Source organism: Festucalex cinctus, chromosome 1 (genome assembly GCF_051991245.1).
Source record: "Festucalex cinctus isolate MCC-2025b chromosome 1, RoL_Fcin_1.0, whole genome shotgun sequence".
Classification (NCBI taxonomy): Eukaryota; Metazoa; Chordata; class Actinopteri; order Syngnathiformes; family Syngnathidae; genus Festucalex; species Festucalex cinctus.
Window position 1 is genome coordinate 38,065,229 of NC_135411.1, and position 20,863 is coordinate 38,086,091.

At 39.5% G+C, this 20,863-nt stretch overlaps 2 protein-coding genes and 3 long non-coding RNA genes across 7 annotated transcripts; 3 read left to right on the forward strand and 2 right to left on the reverse strand.

The window, feature by feature from the left end:
- The first annotated feature begins 1,198 nt into the window (after positions 1-1,198).
- Positions 1,199-6,978, forward strand: rcn3 (reticulocalbin 3, EF-hand calcium binding domain). Of its 2 annotated transcripts, none has more exons than XM_077534297.1 (8): positions 1,199-1,364; positions 2,371-2,604; positions 3,148-3,341; positions 3,413-3,585; positions 3,789-3,849; positions 3,935-4,026; positions 4,190-4,297; positions 6,806-6,978. In XM_077534297.1, the coding sequence occupies exons 2-8, from the start codon at positions 2,390-2,392 to the stop codon at positions 6,911-6,913; spliced, it is 951 nt and encodes a 316-aa protein (XP_077390423.1). In that variant the 5' UTR covers positions 1,199-1,364; positions 2,371-2,389; the 3' UTR covers positions 6,914-6,978. The 2 variants fall into 2 exon arrangements, with proteins under 2 accessions (XP_077390423.1, XP_077390432.1); XM_077534306.1 differs by lacking the exon at positions 6,806-6,978 and adding an exon at positions 5,789-6,499.
- Positions 6,979-11,851, reverse strand: nosip (nitric oxide synthase interacting protein). Its single transcript, XM_077534319.1, has 9 exons — positions 11,527-11,851; positions 10,733-10,838; positions 10,574-10,655; positions 10,314-10,449; positions 10,078-10,229; positions 8,752-8,868; positions 7,606-7,676; positions 7,411-7,519; positions 6,979-7,232 (listed from the first exon to the last, which is right to left on the reverse strand). The coding sequence occupies exons 1-9, from the start codon at positions 11,594-11,596 to the stop codon at positions 7,161-7,163; spliced, it is 915 nt and encodes a 304-aa protein (XP_077390445.1). The 5' UTR covers positions 11,597-11,851; the 3' UTR covers positions 6,979-7,160.
- An 87-nt stretch (positions 11,852-11,938) lies between these two features.
- Positions 11,939-19,780, forward strand: LOC144027052 (uncharacterized). Of its 2 annotated transcripts, none has more exons than XR_013285360.1 (3): positions 11,939-12,099; positions 18,798-18,987; positions 19,554-19,780. It is a non-coding gene; the product is annotated as an uncharacterized LOC144027052 (long non-coding RNA). The 2 variants fall into 2 exon arrangements; XR_013285363.1 differs by having other exon boundaries at positions 11,948-12,109.
- LOC144027062 (uncharacterized) lies at positions 12,121-13,454 on the forward strand. Its single transcript, XR_013285365.1, has 3 exons — positions 12,121-12,557; positions 12,927-13,013; positions 13,095-13,454. It is a non-coding gene; the product is annotated as an uncharacterized LOC144027062 (long non-coding RNA).
- LOC144027043 (uncharacterized) lies at positions 13,806-15,131 on the reverse strand. Its single transcript, XR_013285359.1, has 3 exons — positions 14,833-15,131; positions 14,189-14,419; positions 13,806-13,930 (listed from the first exon to the last, which is right to left on the reverse strand). It is a non-coding gene; the product is annotated as an uncharacterized LOC144027043 (long non-coding RNA).
- Positions 19,781-20,863: the final 1,083 nt, after the last annotated feature.

A 20,863-nucleotide genomic window follows, 5' to 3' on the forward strand; every position in this document is an offset into this window, starting at 1 on the left:
CTTAACTGTAATGTATTGTTTAAAAAAAAATAACATGAATGCAAATGAAACATGGCAACACGTTGCCTGTATGGGTTCTGCACGTGTTAAATCTACCTGTTGTCTATATCTATAGTTCCCAGAATGCATTGTGTGGCACAGTTAATGAAGTTATTAGGATGTTAGTCCTTGTCATATGTATTTTGTGTAATTGAATTTGTGTCGTATTACACATTTTTGTTGTTCTATCTATAATTTAAAAAAAAACAAAAAAACAAAAAAAAAAACTTTTTTTTTAAACAAACTATAACTTTAAGTTGTGTGTAAAATAATGACTCACAGGACTATTCCGTATACAAGTTACATTACTCATCTGAGGACTGCTTGTGAAATTACAAATGTATATATATATGATTGTGGCTGGCTGATTAATTGGTCCGACATTACAATTTTTTTAAAGTTTTTTTTACTTTACAAAGTCGTCTCGTGGGCCGGATTAAACCCCTTTGCGGACCAGATCCAGCCCGCGGGCCGTATGTTTGACACCACTGCATTACATGCTGAATGATGTTTACAGGAGGAAACGTGTATATTTTTTAATTAAAGAATTATTACTGTAATTCAACAAAAGATGCCGCTGCCAAATCTAATATTGGGGTCTACTGAACAATAAAAGAAAAATTGGGTCTTCAAAGCAGCACATAACGTTATTATTATTATTATTATTATTATTATTATTATTATTGTTGTTGTTGTTGTTGTTGTTGTTGTTGTTGTTGTTGTTGTTGTTATTATTATTATTATTATTATTATTATTATTATTATTATTATATTATTTTTGTTGTTGTTATATTATTAAACACTAGTGACCAACCCGCTACAACACCACCACCCCGCCCCCCAGCCCAATACTAACTGCTTACCAGCTGTATGATGAAATATGTCTCATCTGTACGAAAACCGACCGTACAGTTTATACAGTAGTCTGCTTGCAAGATGGGAGGAGCAAGATGGCCGCCGTGTCGCTTCAACGGCTTGCACGTGCGTGGATGGGCTATCGGCTATCTTATATTCAGATCAGTGGTCAAAACAGAATAAACCGAACTTTGAATCACTGCAGCAGCAGCAGCAGCAAATCTCGGTTAGAATGCAGTTCGTTTTTGCGTGGCTACGTGGCGGTTAACAGCCAATAAGAATGGTTAGAATGAATGTCATTAGTGTGATTGGTTAAAAATCTTCCTTTGGTCTGTCTTCATTGGTTACTTAAACAACAAAGACCGCCTCCTAGACTGTGTTATTTAAAGTGACAGAGTGCCAACGCGGACAGAGTTTTCTCCTTGGCAATAAACTTTACCGAGGTGTGGGGCTAGACTTGCAAGAAAGTGGTAAGTTGTTTTGGAAATTGGTCTTTGAGTTTAATAAGATGACAAAACGTATCGCTGACATGTTTTTAATTTCTAAGGTTGCGTGCTATGTTTTTTGCAACGCTCTGAAGTAATGGAAGTTCGTAGTGATGGGAGTCATAAGTTAGACGGCACTGTGAAGGGAGGCAACGCTATTCGAACCATTGTTTCTCATGTTCTTACTGTCTTTTTTCTTTCTTTTTATTTTTTTTTCTTCTCTTTTTTTTTTTTTTTTTTTTTTTTTTTTTTTTTTTTTTAAAGAAACCAGAGTGTGCAATTCATGTGACAGCCAATGTTTATCTTAGTTTACGGTAAAATAACACATTTTTGTCACACACATAGGATTGCGCATAATAAAGTTAATGGTTGAGCTTCAAGGTCTGGTCTGGTACGCCAATATTTATCAATTCTACTGCACCGAGCATGAAAAAAAAAAAAAGAGAGAGAGTGACTCTTGCCAAACTGTAGGGCGACCATATATCAGACTTGTTCAAGTAGTGTTTGATTTGATGTAGTTGACTAAACGTATCAATGAAAGCAAAACTAACATCCTGATAAAGTGAGATGACTTTGTCCTTCAGTTAATGTCTTTCCTCACTTTGACACTATTGAATTGGGTGTGTCCATCCATCCATCCATCTTCTTAACCACTCACAATGGTCGCAGGGGTGCTGGAGCCTATCCCAGCCAGTTTCGTGCAGTAGGCGGGGTACACTGGTTGCCAGCCAATCCAAGGCTCCCACCACTCAAAACAACTCATTTAATGTGAGCTGCAAATTGCCCATCCTTTTATGTTGTTTTAGGATAGAATACAGTATACCTGTATTAAAAATTGTGGTAGCAAATGGAAATATACACTCAACATATGCACTACAATATGAAGAGTTCCAAACAATAACTGTAAAGTTACATTCTCCTGCCATACAATTCTTTACAAGTGCTACTTTGCTATGAACATGCCATGTAATATCACTATTCCAATCCTCAGCTACTGACAGGTAATCACAATGCTGCTGCAGTCGCTCGCATCCCTCTACCTCCTGGCTGCTGCCACCTTCGCCGTCCCCGCTCAGGAGAAACGCGTCCATCACCACGCCGACCTGAGCGACCACGTCCACAATGACGCTCAGGGCTTTCAGTACGACCACGAGGCCTTCCTGGGCAAAGAGGAGGCCAAGACCTTTGACCAGCTGACGCCCGAGGAGAGTAAAGACAGACTGGCGTAGGTTCTGCTTATGTATTGTCAGCTGAATAACAGCAACTGCCACATGTAGTGTCACAATATGCATTTGGACCTCTTGTTTTGGGTCATGTTCCTTGTTTCTGAAGCAACTAGTAGTTTGGTAGAATGGCAACAGTAAGAATAACAGTGTTACTCTGCTATTCACAAATCCACTGTAAAATAAAACACTTCTAATCAACATGGCTATGGCCTGTGAAAATGAAGCTTCCCCGTTCACATGTGGTTATTTGGCACCAATATGCCACAAGATGGTGCCAAAGCATCCATCTATTTTGTATATCGCTGATCCTCAGAGTTGCTCCAAATTCTGGCGCAAAACTTTGAAGTGTTCTTTTGCTATTGCTAATAGACAATGCCGCTAAAAATATTGAAATTGTCTATAGCTGGAACACGAGGGTGGCAAAGCACTGCTTTTGTCTAGAAGAAACTCCTCAACTCACTTTAGTGTAGTTTCTTGGCGCCAAGATAAGAAGAAGAAATACAGTAAGTAAGTTGACCCCGTCTTCCTGTTCCTCCTTCCAGGAAGATTGTGGGCCGCATTGACACAGACAAGGACGGCTTCATCAACCACGCAGAGCTGCATTATTGGATCAAACACCGACAGAGGCGCTACATCGAGGACAACGTCAACAAACACTGGCGGGATTACGACAAGGACCAAGATGACAAAATAGCCTGGGGGGAGTACAAGAACACCACCTACGGATTCTATCTTGGTAAGTCACTCATCTATTCGACGATATCTTTCTGAATATCTGTCTGACGTCTGTCTTGTCCGTCCTCTCAGATGAGGAGTTTGACGACGTGGAGGACAAGGCCACCTACAAGTCCATGCTCACCCGGGACGAAAGACGCTTCAAGACCGCCGATCGTGATGGCGACGGGATCGCCACGCGCGAGGAGTTCACTGCCTTCCTCCATCCGGAGGAGTTTGATTACATGAAAGACTTGGTTGTACAGGTACACACATAACTTATACTGTAACTTGCCATGGGAAATTTGACGTTTGCTGTAGTGTCGAGTTGGGTGGTGTTATAATGACACAATAAACAGTGGTGAAGAGACAGGAGAGTGATTTTCAAGAGGTCTGGTCAGAACAATAGCGAGTGGAAAGTTTCCAGTCAGGAACATCATCAAACCACTTTCTTCCAATCTTTTTTTAGGAAACGATTGAGGACATTGATAAAAATGGCGACGGCAAGATCAGCTTAGCCGAATACATCGGTAAGTCACCTGTTCTTTCTTTTCTTTCTCCTACTTTCAACTTGGAGGCTGGCGGTAATGTGTTTGTGTGTGTGACTGCCCATAGGTGACATGTACTCACCAGAGGAGGGAGAGAGTGAGCCTGAATGGGTCCAGACCGAGAAGAAACATTTCACTGATTTCAGGGATGCCAATAAGGTCAGGGACTCAATCTGTCACAAGAGCTGCATCTGCTTTGCCATTTGAATTAAGTTGAAGAGATTTGCTGACGCTCCCAACACAATCCAGAACGTATCTTTTGTAAAAGCAAAGAAGTAGTTTTGAAAGTGCATCATAGTAAGACAACTCGCGTGTCACGCAGGATGGTTACATGGATTTCAGTGAGGTGGCTCAGTGGATTTTGCCTGGAGAAGTCGACCATGCCGACAATGAAGCCAAACACTTGATCCACGAGACAGACACCAACAAGGTAACATTGCCACATGCACATAATGGTGCTAGAAAAATACTATCCTTAAAAAGCAAGGCTGACATACAGTGGTGTAGTAGTGGTCCCTGGAGAAATGGGTATGCTCTCAATTTTCACATTTTTTTTTTGGTCAAAGTTAGTCCAGAAACACATCCTCTTTTCGAAATGGTAACATGGAGGAATTAAAATTCTGGCATTTGTACTTGCGCACAATAATAAATGACCTGTTAAGAACTGTCTAGTAACACAAGCAGCCTGAAATAATGTCAAATATATTTATCATGAGGCAAACATAAAGTATATGCTATAAAACAAATTACAATGTTTAGTGAACAATGAACAAAAAATAAAAAAATAAAAAAATAAAAAAGTCTGATTAGACTTCAGTATTGTTCTGTGTTGAATCTTTAACAATTTGTCCCCATTCTTTGTGTTTTTAATTTACCGGCACCTAAAAATCAAGCACCAGCCTAAAACTCAACAAGAGCATGTAGTTAGTGTGTAACCGGCAGCATTCACCCCGGGAATCGAACCCAGACCCAGTTCACCGGAGCTAGATTTCTGGGTCACCATTGCGGTTCAGGGGATACCAGCCAATTAGACGCAGAGGAGGGTAGACCATGGATGATCAGGGGGGGATTTAAGGCCTTGTTATAACTTTGTGTCAGGCGACGGTGGAGGCGGTACGGTGGAGTGCCGCTCGTGCGTTTGCCTTTAGAAGTGGGTATACTCAATACTGACTGAAAAAGGAGCGGGTATACTCTGTATTAGGGGTGTTAAAAAAAAATCGATTCGGCGATATATCGCGATACTACATCGCGCGATTCTCGAATCGATTCAATAATCGGCAGAATCGATTTTTTTTTTTTTTTTTTTTTTTAGGATTCACACCTTGAGCATGGAAGAATGTTATATGAACGGCACATTAAGCCTTAATATTTTTATTTTAATGCTGTTCAAATGTGAAACAGATTGCAAACTTTGTGTACAGTGGCTCACGGTTATAAGCCTCAAGTTTGAGATAAATATATTCATACAAATCTTACAGTGTACATGTACAAATTTACTGATAGTATTTTCTAAATTTGAATGGAAAAAAATCGCAGCAATCGACTTATAAATTCGTATCGGGATTAATCGGTATCGAATCGTGACCATTCGTATCGGGATTAATCGGTATCGAATCGAATCGTGACCTGTGAATCGTGATACGAATCGAATCGTCAGGTACTAGGCAATTCACACCCCTACTCTGTATACCTGCGTATACCCTGGATTTTGGATGGCTGATATATGAAAAAAGAAGGTAAAAATGATACATGTATAGGCATATTCATCAACACTGACATAATCAATAATTGTGACGTAATCAAGTTTTAATTAACACTGGCTAATTATCTTTCTTCTCTCTGTCTTAATCTCCCTTCCTTTTCATGACTTCATGCATCTCCTTCTGTGTCAATCACACCAATTGTGGCGATCAATCGTCAGGACGAGAAAATCACCAAGCAGGAAATTCTGGCCAACTGGAACATGTTTGTGGGCAGCCAGGCCACCAATTACGGAGAAGATTTGACAAAGAGTCACGACGAACTTTGATGAGCTGTCGCGTTTCAAACGGAGCTCATCCAGCCGGGTTCATGTTATTTCACGAGGTTTGGGGTGTTTTTGTGACGACCACCACCTGTCGCCGGGTTACACGACAAGTATCATGCTCGCAGAAAACTATTCCACATACTGTCACATACTGTGTATGTGGTTACAGGTGATTTTGCATACCCACATAGCATTACTGTAGTTTTCCAAAAAATATTTCAATTAGCCAAGTGGTCCAAAATCTGTGGATATCGTCCAACATGCACTGATATAAAGAAAGTTTTGAGTTTGAGCTTAGAAAGTGGTCACATTTCTGAATCACATCAGACCGTCATGGCTACATAGTACACTCCCCTCACCACTTATTGTTTACGAGTTGCTGTACTTCAAATACTATCAGTACCCTACTTACTGTCCACCCCATATATGGAAATTGATGAAACCAAAGATGTTGGCTGTTGTTTTGAATTGACTTGGTCTCAAGTTGCTGTTGAGTGTATAGGTCAAAGGCATGTTAAGATTGGCGGCTAAAGTCAACTAAAAGAACTTTGTGATCAAATAAAACTAGTAATGACTGTTGATTGGACAAATAAATGAAATTTTCTACATGTTTTGTTTTGAATCTTGCACTGAGCACTCATTAATTACTAAATGATGCATCATGAACCACTTGTGTTATGCTTTTACTCCTTGAGATGGTGCTGTTGGTTTAAAGGTGCAGTGGAAATTTAAATCACCTAATGAAACTTCATTTTCTCATCACTGCTCATCATGCTGCAGCCACAACATACATAAGAAAAATGAACAAGACACTTCACTTTCAATGATTTCCTTTCTAGGTGGATCCGCATTATTGAACTACTTCGTTCCTTTTATCGTTGCTTTTGTGTTCCCATCTTCTGTGCATGTCAGGATGGACTTGTGACACTCTCTGAGATGCTAGACAAATTCGACTTCATCAAGATCAGCACCATCACAGACTATGGAGGCATGAAGGTCGACGACCACGACGAGCTGTGAATACCGATACCGCAAACAATTTTTGTGTGTTTTAGAAATCTTTCTCAAATACATTCATCAAAACATTTGGTAGAGCATATTTATTCAATTGACCAAAAAAAAAAAATCTCTTAAAACATTCGTGCAAAGTCTCTTCAAGATGACTATTACATATTACATCATAGAAACTTTTTTTTTTTTTTTTTGCTTCCCTCAATTTTCAAAAACACATTTTATGAGACCATAATACTCATTAGCAGATCATCTTTCACACTTGCATCACTGGACGAGCTTCTTTGGCCTTAAGCTCGATGCCGGCACCTGCGAAGCCCGTCCCTCCCTGTGAAGTATAAGAAACACCTTGACATAAGGATCCGTAGTACGATAATCATACAAATACTTCAATTTTTGTGCATGGATACCATCAAATTGGGGGAACACATACTACATGAGTACAAGGGCGAAGAAAAAAATCAGTTTTAACAGCAGATATGATTCTCATTTGAGTGTTGACATACCCTCTGCAGTGGTATGATGTCATTGTCAGACAGCTTGTCTCCACTCACAGGATCGATCATGTCCATCTTGATGAGTCTCTCCACACACTCTTGTGTCACCACGCAGCCCCTGAATACATCGCGGCCATATTTGTAAGTCTTTCCCTCAGAACATTGCGGGCGAGCACGTAAAGACTGGCTGGCTCGGCGACTCACGAAGGTCGCAGGACAGCACAGGGGACGCTGTTGCCCAGGACGTCTTTGGTCACCGCACAGACGTACCGGTCCTGTTGATACAATACATCAGGAAAATGTAACAACTGCAACAACATAGAGCTGCAAATTAGACACACAATGATTATTATGTTCCTAATAGGAAGGCTGCATGTAGTCACGCGTGAACAGTGACAACACGCACACACGGAGTGGGGCAGCTGCGGTGCCCAAGGCTCTGTTGGCAATAACTTCAAATATGGTCTCATTTTCAGTGACAGGCTGACGGCTAATCACAATTGAAAACACTAAACATTATAAAAGAGAATTCAAAGAAAATAAACTGGTTTCATTAAGTATAATTAAGCCAACTGGGCTACGGTAAGAAACATTCACGGAATTATATATGAATGGACTCACAATGGCACTTATTCACCATAGCGAGAAGTGAAGCTGCCGCCGGCCATCTTACGTTGCCACCCACTAAGCCCACCGAACTTGAAAATATTGATTTTCCCGGCAGCGGTTTCATGTTATTTACAGTCTCTACGGTGAAAATGCCGCCATGCGTACCAATAAGTCTGCAAGAAACGCTACATGCACATTTCGTTGGTAAGAATGCATTTATACATTTTCCCTTATAATCTATATCTGTGAGTGCTACTGAAAGATTTGTCCGCATCAAGCTGTCAGAACCATGAACAATGAAATTAAAGCAAAGCCCATGCATTTAAAGCTTTTTTTTTTTTTTTTTTTTTGTCACAGTTTTCTTTCCCATTCCACTCCACTTCACTATTCTTAACCACATGCTAAATAAAGTTTTAAATTTATTTATAGAGAGATCATATAAAAAAATACAAACAGTAAATACAGCTCAGGTTAGGATTTTTTTTATTTTTTATGTGCCGCAGACATTTTCTGTGTGCTGAGAGCACGGCGCGATTGTGCACGCTTACAGCTTAGAAGGAACACTGGTTGGCGTGTGCCTTTAAAGGGTGCGGCCTGCTGAATGACATCAGAAGCTCGAACTCTATTTACCACACGGCTAGTTCAATGGTTACATCTTCTCCATGCTTGTTGCTAGTGTTTTCATTCTGTGTGACGCTCACAACTTCACAAAATGTTGAAAAGTTTTCATGTTCGACTGACCTGGCGATTGATGAGGGCCACCCGGTCCAGACTCGGGTCAACCGGGGTGAAGCGCACTGTGATCAGCTCGTTCATCTTTATCGGTCGTCCTGACATCGGACACAACACAGTCTTGCTCTGACAAGACGAAGGAATGAGAGGAAACTGTTCAAGAAAACGGCACATGATTTCTATGCTCGCGGTTGCATTTTGAGACCCACACATGATCTTTGGATTTAGAGGTCAACTTGTCCTCATGCACATGCAAATACACAAAATAAACAAAAGTCATCATGACATCAAATCTGAAGGGCAAACAGGTTCAAGTGCTTGCAAGTTCACTAAACAAGCAGGCACGTAATAAAGTGGCTGTTAAGTAGCATTGAAGGCATCTCACTGGGCATTAGAAATATAAAATAAATATTTTAATTGCATAAACCTCAATCAAAATGACCTCGTATGTTTTACTATAAAAGGCTGGAAAATCATGTTTTGTTTTGTTTTTTTCTCTGCCAATCACAAAAGAAAGCTAATGGTAATAATATTAAGGTTTAAAATAACTATGATAATGAAATACATTATATTACACCTACTGTATATATAAAGATTAAACATATTGAAGAATTGTTTAAAGTCAAAACTAGGGACTGGTGAGTACTGATACCTGGTATCAGTATCAGGCCAACACTCAGCCTTATTTTAAGGTATCAGTACCCGTAAAGGTGTCCGATACTGTAATTGGCTGCCCTCTTGAGGCAGTTTTATGATCAGAAATTAAAAATTAGACACAAAAATTGGCATTAACTTCATGTATGTGTTTCTTCTGTCATTCTTTTTTTTTAATGTGAACATTTTATGTATCAAAAATGCTCATGTGATCTGTTCTTGGTATCGGTATTCAAAAGTTGAGTACTCATACTGGTATCGATCTTGAAAGAAAGTAGTATTGAACATCTCTAGTGAAAAATATGCAACAATAATTTGCAGAGGTTGAAATGTTTGATTTCCAAGTGCTGCACTCCAATGAATGAATGAGTGAAATGTAATCAATAAAACATTCATATCCACTGGTGAGCTACCGCGCAGACACGCTAACTAGTCCAACGAATGTGAGTGTGAAGGCGCTGGAAGTGTGGAACTTGTGGACTGTTTCACCAGTTGGCAGCAACCACCAGAGGGCGCAATAATGCTGGTTGCAGGAAAACGTGCAACTGTTCTATGAACATGGACTGTTAAGGCAGAAAAACGCTAAAGACGAGAGTGCTTCCTAATAATTTAATGGAGAAAAAAAATTGATGTTCCAGACAACACTGGAGTAGCAAACTTTTATCCCTAGCAGCCACTGACCGGTTTCTTGAGAAGGGTGGGCTTCGCTTCGGGTGTCAGAGAAGGAACCCAAAAGCTGGGCAAATTCTGGCTGGAGGAGGCAACTGAACCCGTGGAGGACGATGCTGACGAGCTGCTGTCCGTCCGGACTTTCTCGCCTACTTTGCTTTGCCCTTCAGGGAACAAAGTCATACATTCCCCAAATAAGCGAGTCACAAAGGAAATAGAGTGTCACTGCTGGATCTTGACACGCATACCAGAAATGAAAGGATTGATGGGTTTGGATACGATGCTGTTCTCTCTGCTTTTAAACTTCTCCACTTTCTCCCTTTCTTCTGACTTGGACTCAAGCTGACTGTCATTCTTCTGAGCTTGTTTTTGCTTCTCATATGCCTACAAGAAAAGTTGGGAAACTTTAATACAAAACGTTTTGTTTCATCAGTTACATTTTGACAGGGAAAAAAATAGTAAAAACTATCCATCCATCCTACAACAACAAACTTCAATAACCACTTACCTTCATCTTCCTGGCAATTTCTGTCTTCTGATGCAAAATGTATTCAAGAATAGCTTGTTTTTCATACAAGAATCCATCTGGGCTGTAAACGACAAGAGAAATGCGATGTATCTCATGTATCAGTAAAGGGACTGAATATATTTGCAAGCAGAAACACACGTGACCACAGGAGTCTGGCAGGGTTGCAGGGACAAACAGCAGCAGTCAAAGTCTTTGATGGCATCTTTACCCAGGCGGATGCTCTGTGTGCCGTAACCGGATGCCGCTGAGCAGGATGAAAACATACAAACAAGCTCACACCGTTTCTTTCAATTAGATTGTATGTGCTACCAATACATATATCATAATCTATTACTAGTGTATACGTATAGTCCTCAACATAAATGAGCACACCCCAAGAGATGTCTTAGGAAACATTGTTTCCTTTCAGAAACACTGTTTATATGTACTAATTAATGGGTCAATTAATTAATTTAAAAAAAATACATATTGTGAATACATTTGCTTATTTTTTGGTCTTTTCACGCCTATAATAAAGATACAGGCAAAACGTTTCACTATTTTTTTCTTTGCCAAGCAAAACATTTGTCTGCGTTGCCGTTTAGTATTTATTATTTAACTTTACAGGCTCAGCACATGTAATTTTCAAGTACAAAAACATATATAAAAGCATTGAATGATGAATTACTTTTAGATTTAGGCTATAAATGTATGCACCATAAGCAACCATGAGCATTGTTTTCCACTCGCGTGCACATGGTTTCTCAACTTAAAACAAAACGCAGAAGATCCTGACGACTATTTGTTTTGCCAAACATGGTTGTAATTTCCAAACCAAAACACACACTTACGACAACAAATGGAGCACCGAGTGCGAGGGGTACAACGAATGTTTAGCTCTATACAGATTGCATCTTAAAGTTTGGCTAAATTATTAACGACGCATTTCTCACCTGTATCTTTCTTTTTTTCGTGGTAAGTGTAGACGGCTCCTGCTGTGCAGTTCTTCCCGTGGCGAGTCATTATAGTCTTTAATTAGTTTGAAGGGGGGAAAATGCTATATTTGCAATGCTAATCTAGCTCGCAGCTCGTCGATAACACGGAAATCTATGTCGGTACGTGATACTAAATAGGAGATGAGTGTTCTGAATTACTCAATTTATTTCCTATTCCCTAATCACAACATGAGGATTTTTATATAGTAGACTCTATCGTTCAGACAAAAAGTGTATGATACTACTGGGCGCGCCGCTAAATACGTCATTACTGTCGCACAAGTACAACGTCTCATAGAAACGTCAGCAAATTAACTTCCGCTGTATTCCCCCCCCCCCTCTCTCTCTCTCTCTCTCTCTCTCTCTCTCTCTCTCTCTCTCTCTCTCTCTCTCTCGCTCTCTCGCTCTCTCTCTCTCTCTCTCTCTCTCGCTCTCTCGCTGTGTGAGTGGAACCGTCACTTGCCTTCGGTGTGCGGGTTGGCTTCTTCTCTTCACTTCTCCGCCTGGGAGACCATGGGTGGCTTACATGATGTAAGCTTGTGTGAGTCCATCCATCCATTTTCTTGACCGCTTATAGGTCGCTTGCACATCGTAATGCATCATGGGAGTTTTTCCTTCGGGCGCCATATTGGGTGTCCGCCGGTTCACAAGGTACACTCGCGAGTTACACGGTAGAGCTTATCAACCTGATGTAATTTTCGCAGTATTTTCACGATTTACCGGAAGATCAAAAACAACGATACAGGCAGAAGGTGTCTCTGTGTGGCGGGATTGATTCTAATTACGTCCTGACCAAGGGTGATTTTTTTTTTGACGGAGAAAGCTTGCTGGCCAAATGTGACATCTCTGGACATCTTTCCCTACCTCGTGTTGACAACATGCTCCATAACACGCCAACAAATCCCTGGAGGCTTACAATTATTTTGTAAGCGGGTGGATACAGAGTGTAAACTTTAACATCGCATCAGAAGAAACTGTTGCTGTTGCACGTAAGTAAACCACATGGTGTTGGTAATTCTGCACACAAAAATGTTGATTTGTTCTCAGGCTTCCTGTTATCATTGTGTTTACATGCACAGCTAGGTTTACCTGATGTGGTTTTTCTAATCATTTTATAACAGGCAAGTATGGCAGAGCGTATAAGAATAAAAAGTAACTATGCACAGCCTCCCCGTGGCTTAATTAAATTTAATGCTACCCTTTCACTAGTTACATGTTACTTAATCAACTTATTCTAAATGGTTAAGGTTAACCACTCTCAGAGGACGTATTTTTAGTTTCAGTTTCCAGTACAATAAAACGTGTTCATGGTAACTACTGAGCATACTGACAGCTTTTCTTATGATCTCACGGTTAAGGAGGCTGTCACAACACCCAATTTCTGTCTGGTGCCAGATGGCAACAATTCCCATCACTTGTCACGACAACACCAATAGTATTACCAGGTATGTATGGCTTTACTTTTTGTAGTTTCTTATTTAATTCTATGTTTCATATTTTCATTACAATGTTTGTAATATTTTCAGATTCAGGCACAGATGAGTTTAACTGGACGGACTTCTGCGACTTTGTGGTGTGGACAAAGTGTGATTGAGCGAGTCCACCCAGATCGCTCGTTTTGGCCAGTTGGAAAAGCCAGAGTTTTTTTTCCCCAAAATCCCCTCCTTACCTGAACTGCTCGGGAGAGCATTTACTAGATCAGCAGTGGACTTCCAGTGTTCCTGCTCAGCCGCTGTCACCTACCACTTGCTCATGTACTTCAAAGATGCGGAATAAAGTAGTTTTTTGTGCTGCAGCAGATTGTAAAATCAAATGATATCACTTGAAGTGTGCCAATCTAGACTGCCAAAAGGACAGTGGTTTTGTGACAAGTGTGAAACAAGGATTATTGGGAAAACTGTAACACAGTACTGGTACTTGTCTTACATTAAACAAATTTAAAAGAGAGCAACTTTTTCCTCTGTACATAGCATAATGAAAGTCATTGCGTACCCCATCAACATTACATCATACCGTCATCAGGATGGTAGGCACCTGTGCTAAAATAAACTACATTAATTAACAGTTCAATTTTTAACCCTGAAATTACTACATCTAATCATTATTCACTTCATTTTTTGTGCTTTTAGAAATAATAGAGATTTATGCCATTACTTTAAGAGGGACCATATTGCACATTGAGTCAAATCCTGTCATTTGTATTATGTATAGCTTTGTAAACAAACCCAACAATAGAATTTGTATAAACGCTGCCTTTATTAGCGCCAAACAAACAGTCGCATGTTGTCCTCCTCCAATGCTTTGATGCTCGCCTTCGTTTCCATCATGTCATTGGCAATCAAGTCGGTGTGGCATGAGATCCCTAAAGAAAAAATCACAAAAAATACGGTACCAGTAATAGGTTTAATATAGTACAGTAGTATAGTTTTTTTGTCAGTGTAAAAGAAATGTACACATTTTGTTGCATTTTTTAATGTATGAACATTGCTACAGGCAAATACTTATTTCTATAAACACTTCCAAATGTCTCTAAACTATAAGGTGCGTGTACACACACAAACAAACACATACATTCACTCATGCATACAATATATCATGTAATGAATTCTGAGTGGCATACCAGAGTCAATGATGTCAGCAGTACTTGAGGGTACAGGTTACTGGAGCCATCTGGCTGCATAACTGCAACAATATCTGCCACTTCGAGTCGTCTTTTCTTTGCTTGTCTCTCCTGTGCACGTTCATATCTTGGCACCGACTGGGCTGAGACATAGATGTTGTCACTTGGGACCCAACTTTAATGTTGGAGCCCAGTCGGGATGATTGGACAGAAAAACGGGCGCAGGGCGACCTGTTAACATAAACAAATATATAAACAAATAAAATATGGAAAGACTGGTTATTTTTGCCGCAGTAGGGTGGCCGTGAATAAGTTCTTTAGCATGATGTGTAGGTTACCGGGGGTCTGTTTTCTTGCATCAGCCCCTTCTGTCTCTTTTTTTCCAAGTTTACATTTTGCCACCAAAAAACATGTTATCGGCATTAAGAGCCCAAGACTAATCAATCCAATTTCAGCAGTAAACACTTTGCACTGGCACTACTTGGGTGAAAATGTTCGATGTTAGCTTTCGGCTAACGTCCGCTAGCCAGCTTGTACTACCGAACTTGCTTGCTCATGAATCCAAAACATAAGCAACTTGCCCATATATGGGCGGTCGAAACGTTATTAATCCTCATGCATTAAATAAAGGTAAACAAGCTTACCGCTCACAAAGTGATCGCTGCACACACGAGCCCAAAGTAACGACTTCCCTCCGGAGTCCGCACTCCTCTGTCTCCAGGCCCTGGTTCCTAATTATTTTCGGAATTCGGAAAAAAGACCGACCATTTTCCCCCTTGGCTTTGTTCGAACAGCCAACGACGCAGCAACAATGTACAATTTTAAACGCAGAAAACAAACGTGATAGATACGTGTTAGACCGAATCGCTACGTAAATGGAGGCCACCCAGCATGGCGACTACGAGAAATCCGAGGCGGAAGTGACGACATGTGCAAGCGACCTATTCCTCACAAGGGTCACGGGAGGTGCTCGTGCCTATCTCAGCTGGGCACTACTAGGCGGGGGACTCCCTGGACTGGTTGCCAGCCAATCGCAGGCTTGTGTGATTAAAAAAAATGCATTAAAAAAATACAAAATGAATACTGTAGGCCTACAAACAAATTTTATTAGGAACATTTTATGCTGCTGCTCTCATTCTTCAATTTTCCCGTTCCCCCCCCCCCCCCCCCCCCCACACACACACACACACAAATATAGAGACGATTAAGATAAGCAGCATCCCGACTAAACAACGTGCCTACGTGGCCGCCATCTTGATGGTGGCAACGTTCTCACCAACGCCAAAGCACGCATACTAAAAATAAATCGTAACTGAGTCATTTCGCATTCGATTTTCATGAGCTTTACTTTATTGTTAACGTCAAAATATGTGCTATTATTGTATCACATTTTATTTTAAAACAAACGTAAAAAGTCTTGTTGGTTAGCTAGTCGAAGTGAAAATATATTAAGTTTAATAAACTAATAATTAATTAGACTTAATATAATCGAGCCTTTGCAGTTGCCAGTCCCTCCCTTTGAAATGACCTTCCACAAAATATTAGGCAATCTCCCTCTCTATCTACTTTTAAAACCCGTCTGAAAACCCATCTGTATTCTTCGGCTTTTGGCGCACCACAAGACTTAGTATTGTTTTGGTGCTTTGTTGTGTGTGCTGTATTTTGTGTTATGAATTTGATGTTTGTTTATTTATTTATTTATTTATTTAATTACTGCAATTGGCTGGCAACCAGTTCAGGGTGTACCCTGCCTACTACCCGAAGCCGGCTGGGATAGGCACCAGCACCCCCCGCGACCCTTGTGAAGAGTAAGCGGTCAAGAAAATGGATGGGTGGATATTTATTTATTTAGTTACTTACTTACTCACCTACTTCTTGTTTTCATATGGGCCCTAGCTAAAACCCACATGGGCAACCTAGTTATTTCCCATCTGGGGCCCACTGGGCTGACTATTTTGTTCCTGATTGTACACATAAGGGCTCCTTTCACACTCATACCAGTTATTTCGTTACAAGCTTTAATAACAAGGGGACTAATAATATGATCAATTACCGGTTTATTATTATTATTATTATTATTATTATTATTATTATTATTATTATTATTATTATTATTATTAATGTTGTTGTTATTATTATTATTATTATTATTATTATTATTATACTTTTTGTGGGTCCAAAGCAGTTGTGTCGTAGTTTCACGCTAGCTTTTTAATATGAACATCATGCAAATCAACTTCCGATTGTGATTGGTTAGCTAGGATCCAATCATGGGCCAGAAATGTTGGCATCATCCAAATTATGCGTTGTTATTGGTTTAACATGCAAATATGTCAAGTCCACTGCACCATATGCAGAAGGGGTTAATTTTTGACACGAAAGTGATAGCTGTATGCATAGTTCTGTTATTATGGACTTGTTAGGGTACTAGTAATTGGTGCAACAAAAGCCTCAATCATGCAGCTCCGGAATCATAGATTTTGCCTCAAAAGTCAGCACATCGAGGTTTTTCTGAATCATTTAGTATTTTCAACAATTATTTAAATATACTAAACCAGGTAAGTTTTTCAGTTTAATTTCTGTAAATAAAGTTTGAAACTCTTGAATGTCTGCTGATGAGAAAACAATCCCAAGTGCCTTACATAACTTTTTTGTCTGTCTTTCAACAGCAGCATTTCCTGCCTATATGTGAATTTCCTGTAAGCAGATCCCCCACACCCTTTGCATAAATTTTAATAATCTACAATTAACAAAAAGATGTGATACAGTATAAATTCAAGCTCCATTATTATTATTATTATTATTATTATTATTATTATTATTATTATTATTATTATTATTATTATTATTATTATTATTATTATTATCATCATCATCGTTATTATTATCATCATTATTATTATTATTATTATTATTAGTAGTAGTAGTAGTAGTAGTAGCAGCAGCAGCAGGCAGTAGTATGTCTTTTGTAGCCTGGAATCAATGGTATCTAAATAAGCACACAAGAGGCACAATGATGAGCATTGTGACATGTCAATCTGTCAGTAGTGTACATAAAATACAATACAGTTCAAACACCTGCTGAGGCTATCTTCATATTTAATGTTAGACCTAGTCCAAACAGTTGTGTTGCTATGGTGACACAGTATACGCAATGCAGAGTTAATTACTGTGTGCTGACTGTGCAAAAAGATGTGACAAAAGATTCAAAAGAAAGAACAACTAAACCTCCTTCATAAACAACAATTCCCCATGGAGAGCCCGCCCTGCAGTTATCAAGAGCGTTTAACTCCTCTTTATCTGCACTCCTTGAGCTTCCCAAACATTCTGTATCACTCCATCAGCACCCTGCCCATTTGCCAGCAATCTTTTCCCATCCTGCTGCTCATTCTCTTCGTGTTTAACTGCATCAACACGCCCTTCACTAAATTGCTTATTTGCATCACAAATATATTTCCAGACTTTAGAGTCCATTTCCTTTCGATTAAATGCAATGAGAGGTTCTATAACCTAACAGTGGCATATGTCCTGGCAAGCAAAAATTTATGTAAAAATAAATAAATAAATAAATAAATAAATAAATAAATAAATACATACATACATAAATAAATAAATACATACATACATAAATAAATAAATAAAAATAAAGAGTTAATGTGAAAACAAACTCTGAAAACATTTAAGGAACTTTGTGTAAAATGTGACTAAATAAAAGCGGTAATAGAATTTTAAGCAAGTTGTTAAAACTCAAGTGTTTGGCCCTGGAACCCTCTTGCACCGAGGGACGGTACCACCTGATCAGTGAAGGTAGCGCCATGGCGTGGGCATGTTTGGCGGCCAATGGAACTGTTTCCCTGTAGGATGAATTCTGAAGTGCATCAGGCAGTATCATCCGCTCACATTCAGTCAAATGCTTCAGAATTCATTTTGATGGTGCTTCACAGTGCAGATGGACAATGACCAGAAGCATACAGAGAAAGCAAACTGAGTTTTTTTTGTTTTTTTGTTTTTTGTTTTTTGTTAAGGCCAAAGAGGTGGAATTTTAATGCAATAGGCAAGTCAATCATTAGATCTGAATCGGGTTGAACATGTATTTCACTTACTGAGGACAAGACTGAGGTGAAAATGCCCCAAGAGGACTAACAGAGTTGGGTTGAAATCCAATGCCCATTGATGTCTCTGTGTTGCAGACATCAGACTGTAACTGGCTGCAAAGGATTAGCAAGTCATATTTTGATTTAGGATTTTTAATGTGTCCCTTATTTTGGAACACAAAAGTGGGAGGCACACACTTTCCACAAACTCCTGAAATTCCTACATGTCCCTGATTTGAATGCACATAACCTCAAACTAAAGCTGAAAGTCTGCAAATTTTGTTCTTTTCATTTAGAATTCATTCAAAAAGCTCAAAATCAAAAAGCTAATTATTGTGTTGACGTCCCAGTATACCTATATGTGACTTGTGCAATGTCAGTGTTAAATGTCCGTATTGACCTTTTCCTGGCCTGTAGATCTCAATTCAGAGCCATCAAACATCTGCATCTCTTTATCTCCATCTCTCATTACCTCCACCAACCCCCCTCCATGCTCTCTGGGTGTTTGTTGTTAGCTTCCTGTCACAGAGGAAGTGCCTCACCCTGCCGCCTCGCTCGCCATTGGTCCCTTCTCTGATCAACTGTGATTTTGACCCAGTGCGGGGGGCTTACAAGAGGATAGAAAAGGCTTTGGGTAGACGACAGAGGAGAAAGTCAGGAGGCTGCACAGAATACTTCTCCGCTATACTGCATGTGTTGCAGGAGGTAAGAATGCCATTGTTAACTTTATACACTTGAATACTCACTGTGAATTCTGTTTCTTATGTTTAGTGTAGACAGGATAAGATAAAACACACCACAGTTCTGAAACTCCATCCAACTTATACTGTATTCTATCTACCGGGTGGTTAACATCTATTTGTCATATATACTTTATATATATATAAACGTACACAATGTAATTTATTTTTGGAAAGGTATTTTGATTAGTCTTATCTGTTTACTTTGAAAACACTTTAATTTTACAATCCAGTTTGACAATTGATTATGTGGAGTCAAATCTGACCTTAAAATATGGCATTTGTAACTTGCAATCCCTTACTTGATGTGAGCTAGCATGCAGTCTTGTGATTTCTTGGTGTGGCTACTCCCAATCCTTGTACCAGTGTCTTGATTCCACACAGACGCTGGACCGGTTTGGGGGGAGTTGTTCCAAGTAATAACGGCTTGAAATTCATTGCTCCATTCATAATGATATTATTATCTTACACTATTCAGACTTCTGTGTTATATGACCAAAGTCCTGTTACAGTCTTGACTTTATGTGACAGGTGGATGGAGTCCTCGACATTGCACTGTATGATTTGTTAAAACAAGTAAACAGAAGAGGAAGGTCAAGAAAACACTGTGTTCCTTTCGCAAGGTGGATGTCTCACTTCTGTCATACACAATGTGGAAAAATGTGAACGATGCAAAATACAAAAAGCCCATTACAGATCCAAATGCAATACAAACCCTTTTTGATGGAAAATGTGAGCAATAAAAATATTACACTATATTTTCTTGTTTGGTCTGTGTTCAGTACAGGAACTGTAATAAATGTGTTTGTTCTCGTTTCACTTCTTGCTTTGAACCGGACACATGAAAAAAACAGGCTGACAAGTATACGTTATAATTGAGGAGTTCTGGGGTGGGGTTGGGGCCAGATATTTAATAAATGTAAAGTCAAATATTATATAATATTTCAAATTTTATCGACACTGTTGATGATAGTGGGTCACTCACCTCACAGTTACTACACAGTGAAAGTGTGAATCGAAGTGTGGATGGTTGTTTGCCTCAATGTGGAATGTGATTGACTGGCGACCAGTAACTTAGCCTGGGGGAAACCAAGCCAGCCCAACTGAGCGCCAGTGCCAAAATGAATAGTGAGGGTTAGATGCAAGAATAGGCAACAGGCTAAAAAATCATATCAGGAAAAGAGTCTTACACAAATGGAAGGAGAGCATTTGGAGCAGGCTCATCCAAAATGACGACCCCGAATAAAGAGAAGTAAGAAAGAAGACAAGTGACTTGTGACCAATCCCGGGTGTATTCCACCTTTCACTGAAAGTCAGCATAGAAAGGCTTCTGCTCCTCGTGGCACTAAACAGGATAGAAAATGGATGGTGTTGGGGTGTGTGAGGTGGGAAGACCAACATATTTGAACAGATGGAAAAACAAAACAAAAAAACATTGAGCATTACCCCCATTTTTATATATATAAAAAAACATTTATATATAAAAAAAAAAACAAACATTTAACAGTAATGCTCCTTTTAATGAAATTTCCATTCACACAATACAAAAACATCCACAAGTGTAAATAACTGTATAGTATTGTCCCTGCCTCTTGATGATCACATTACATATCAAATATCTCTCACATACAATGGTACAAAAACAGCCATTTAGGGGGAGTAGGGGAGGAAGTGACTTACTGTACATGGCTCAGCAGAAATTACACCAATCTAATTGCCCATAGTCTACTCATGGTAGACCCGAGATTCAGTCAGTCATCATTTCTATGTTATAATGTACGTATAATGTTAGCCGTAATGCAGTTGGTCACCCAAACCAGTGCAGCCCTTTTGTTTTATCA

What these genes read in the sequence shown, in the direction of transcription:
- rcn3 (XM_077534297.1), top strand. Translation starts at nt 2,390, where the DNA reads ATGCTGCTGCAGTCGCTCGCATCCCTCTACCTCCTGGCTGCTGCCACC. An exon ending in CACCTACGGATTCTATCTTG is followed by an intron (nt 3,342 to 3,412) that starts GTAAGTCACTCA and finishes CCGTCCTCTCAG; the next exon opens with ATGAGGAGTTTGACGACGTG. An exon ending in ACGAGACAGACACCAACAAG is followed by an intron (nt 4,298 to 6,805) that starts GTAACATTGCCA and finishes TGTGCATGTCAG; the next exon opens with GATGGACTTGTGACACTCTC.
- nosip (XM_077534319.1), bottom strand. Translation starts at nt 11,596, where the DNA reads ATGACTCGCCACGGGAAGAACTGCACAGCAGGAGCCGTCTACACTTAC. An exon ending in CGAAAAAAAGAAAGATACAG is followed by an intron (nt 10,839 to 11,526) that starts GTGAGAAATGCG and finishes CATCCTGCTCAG; the next exon opens with CGGCATCCGGTTACGGCACA. An exon ending in TGGCCCTCATCAATCGCCAG is followed by an intron (nt 7,677 to 8,751) that starts GTCAGTCGAACA and finishes TTGTATCAACAG; the next exon opens with GACCGGTACGTCTGTGCGGT.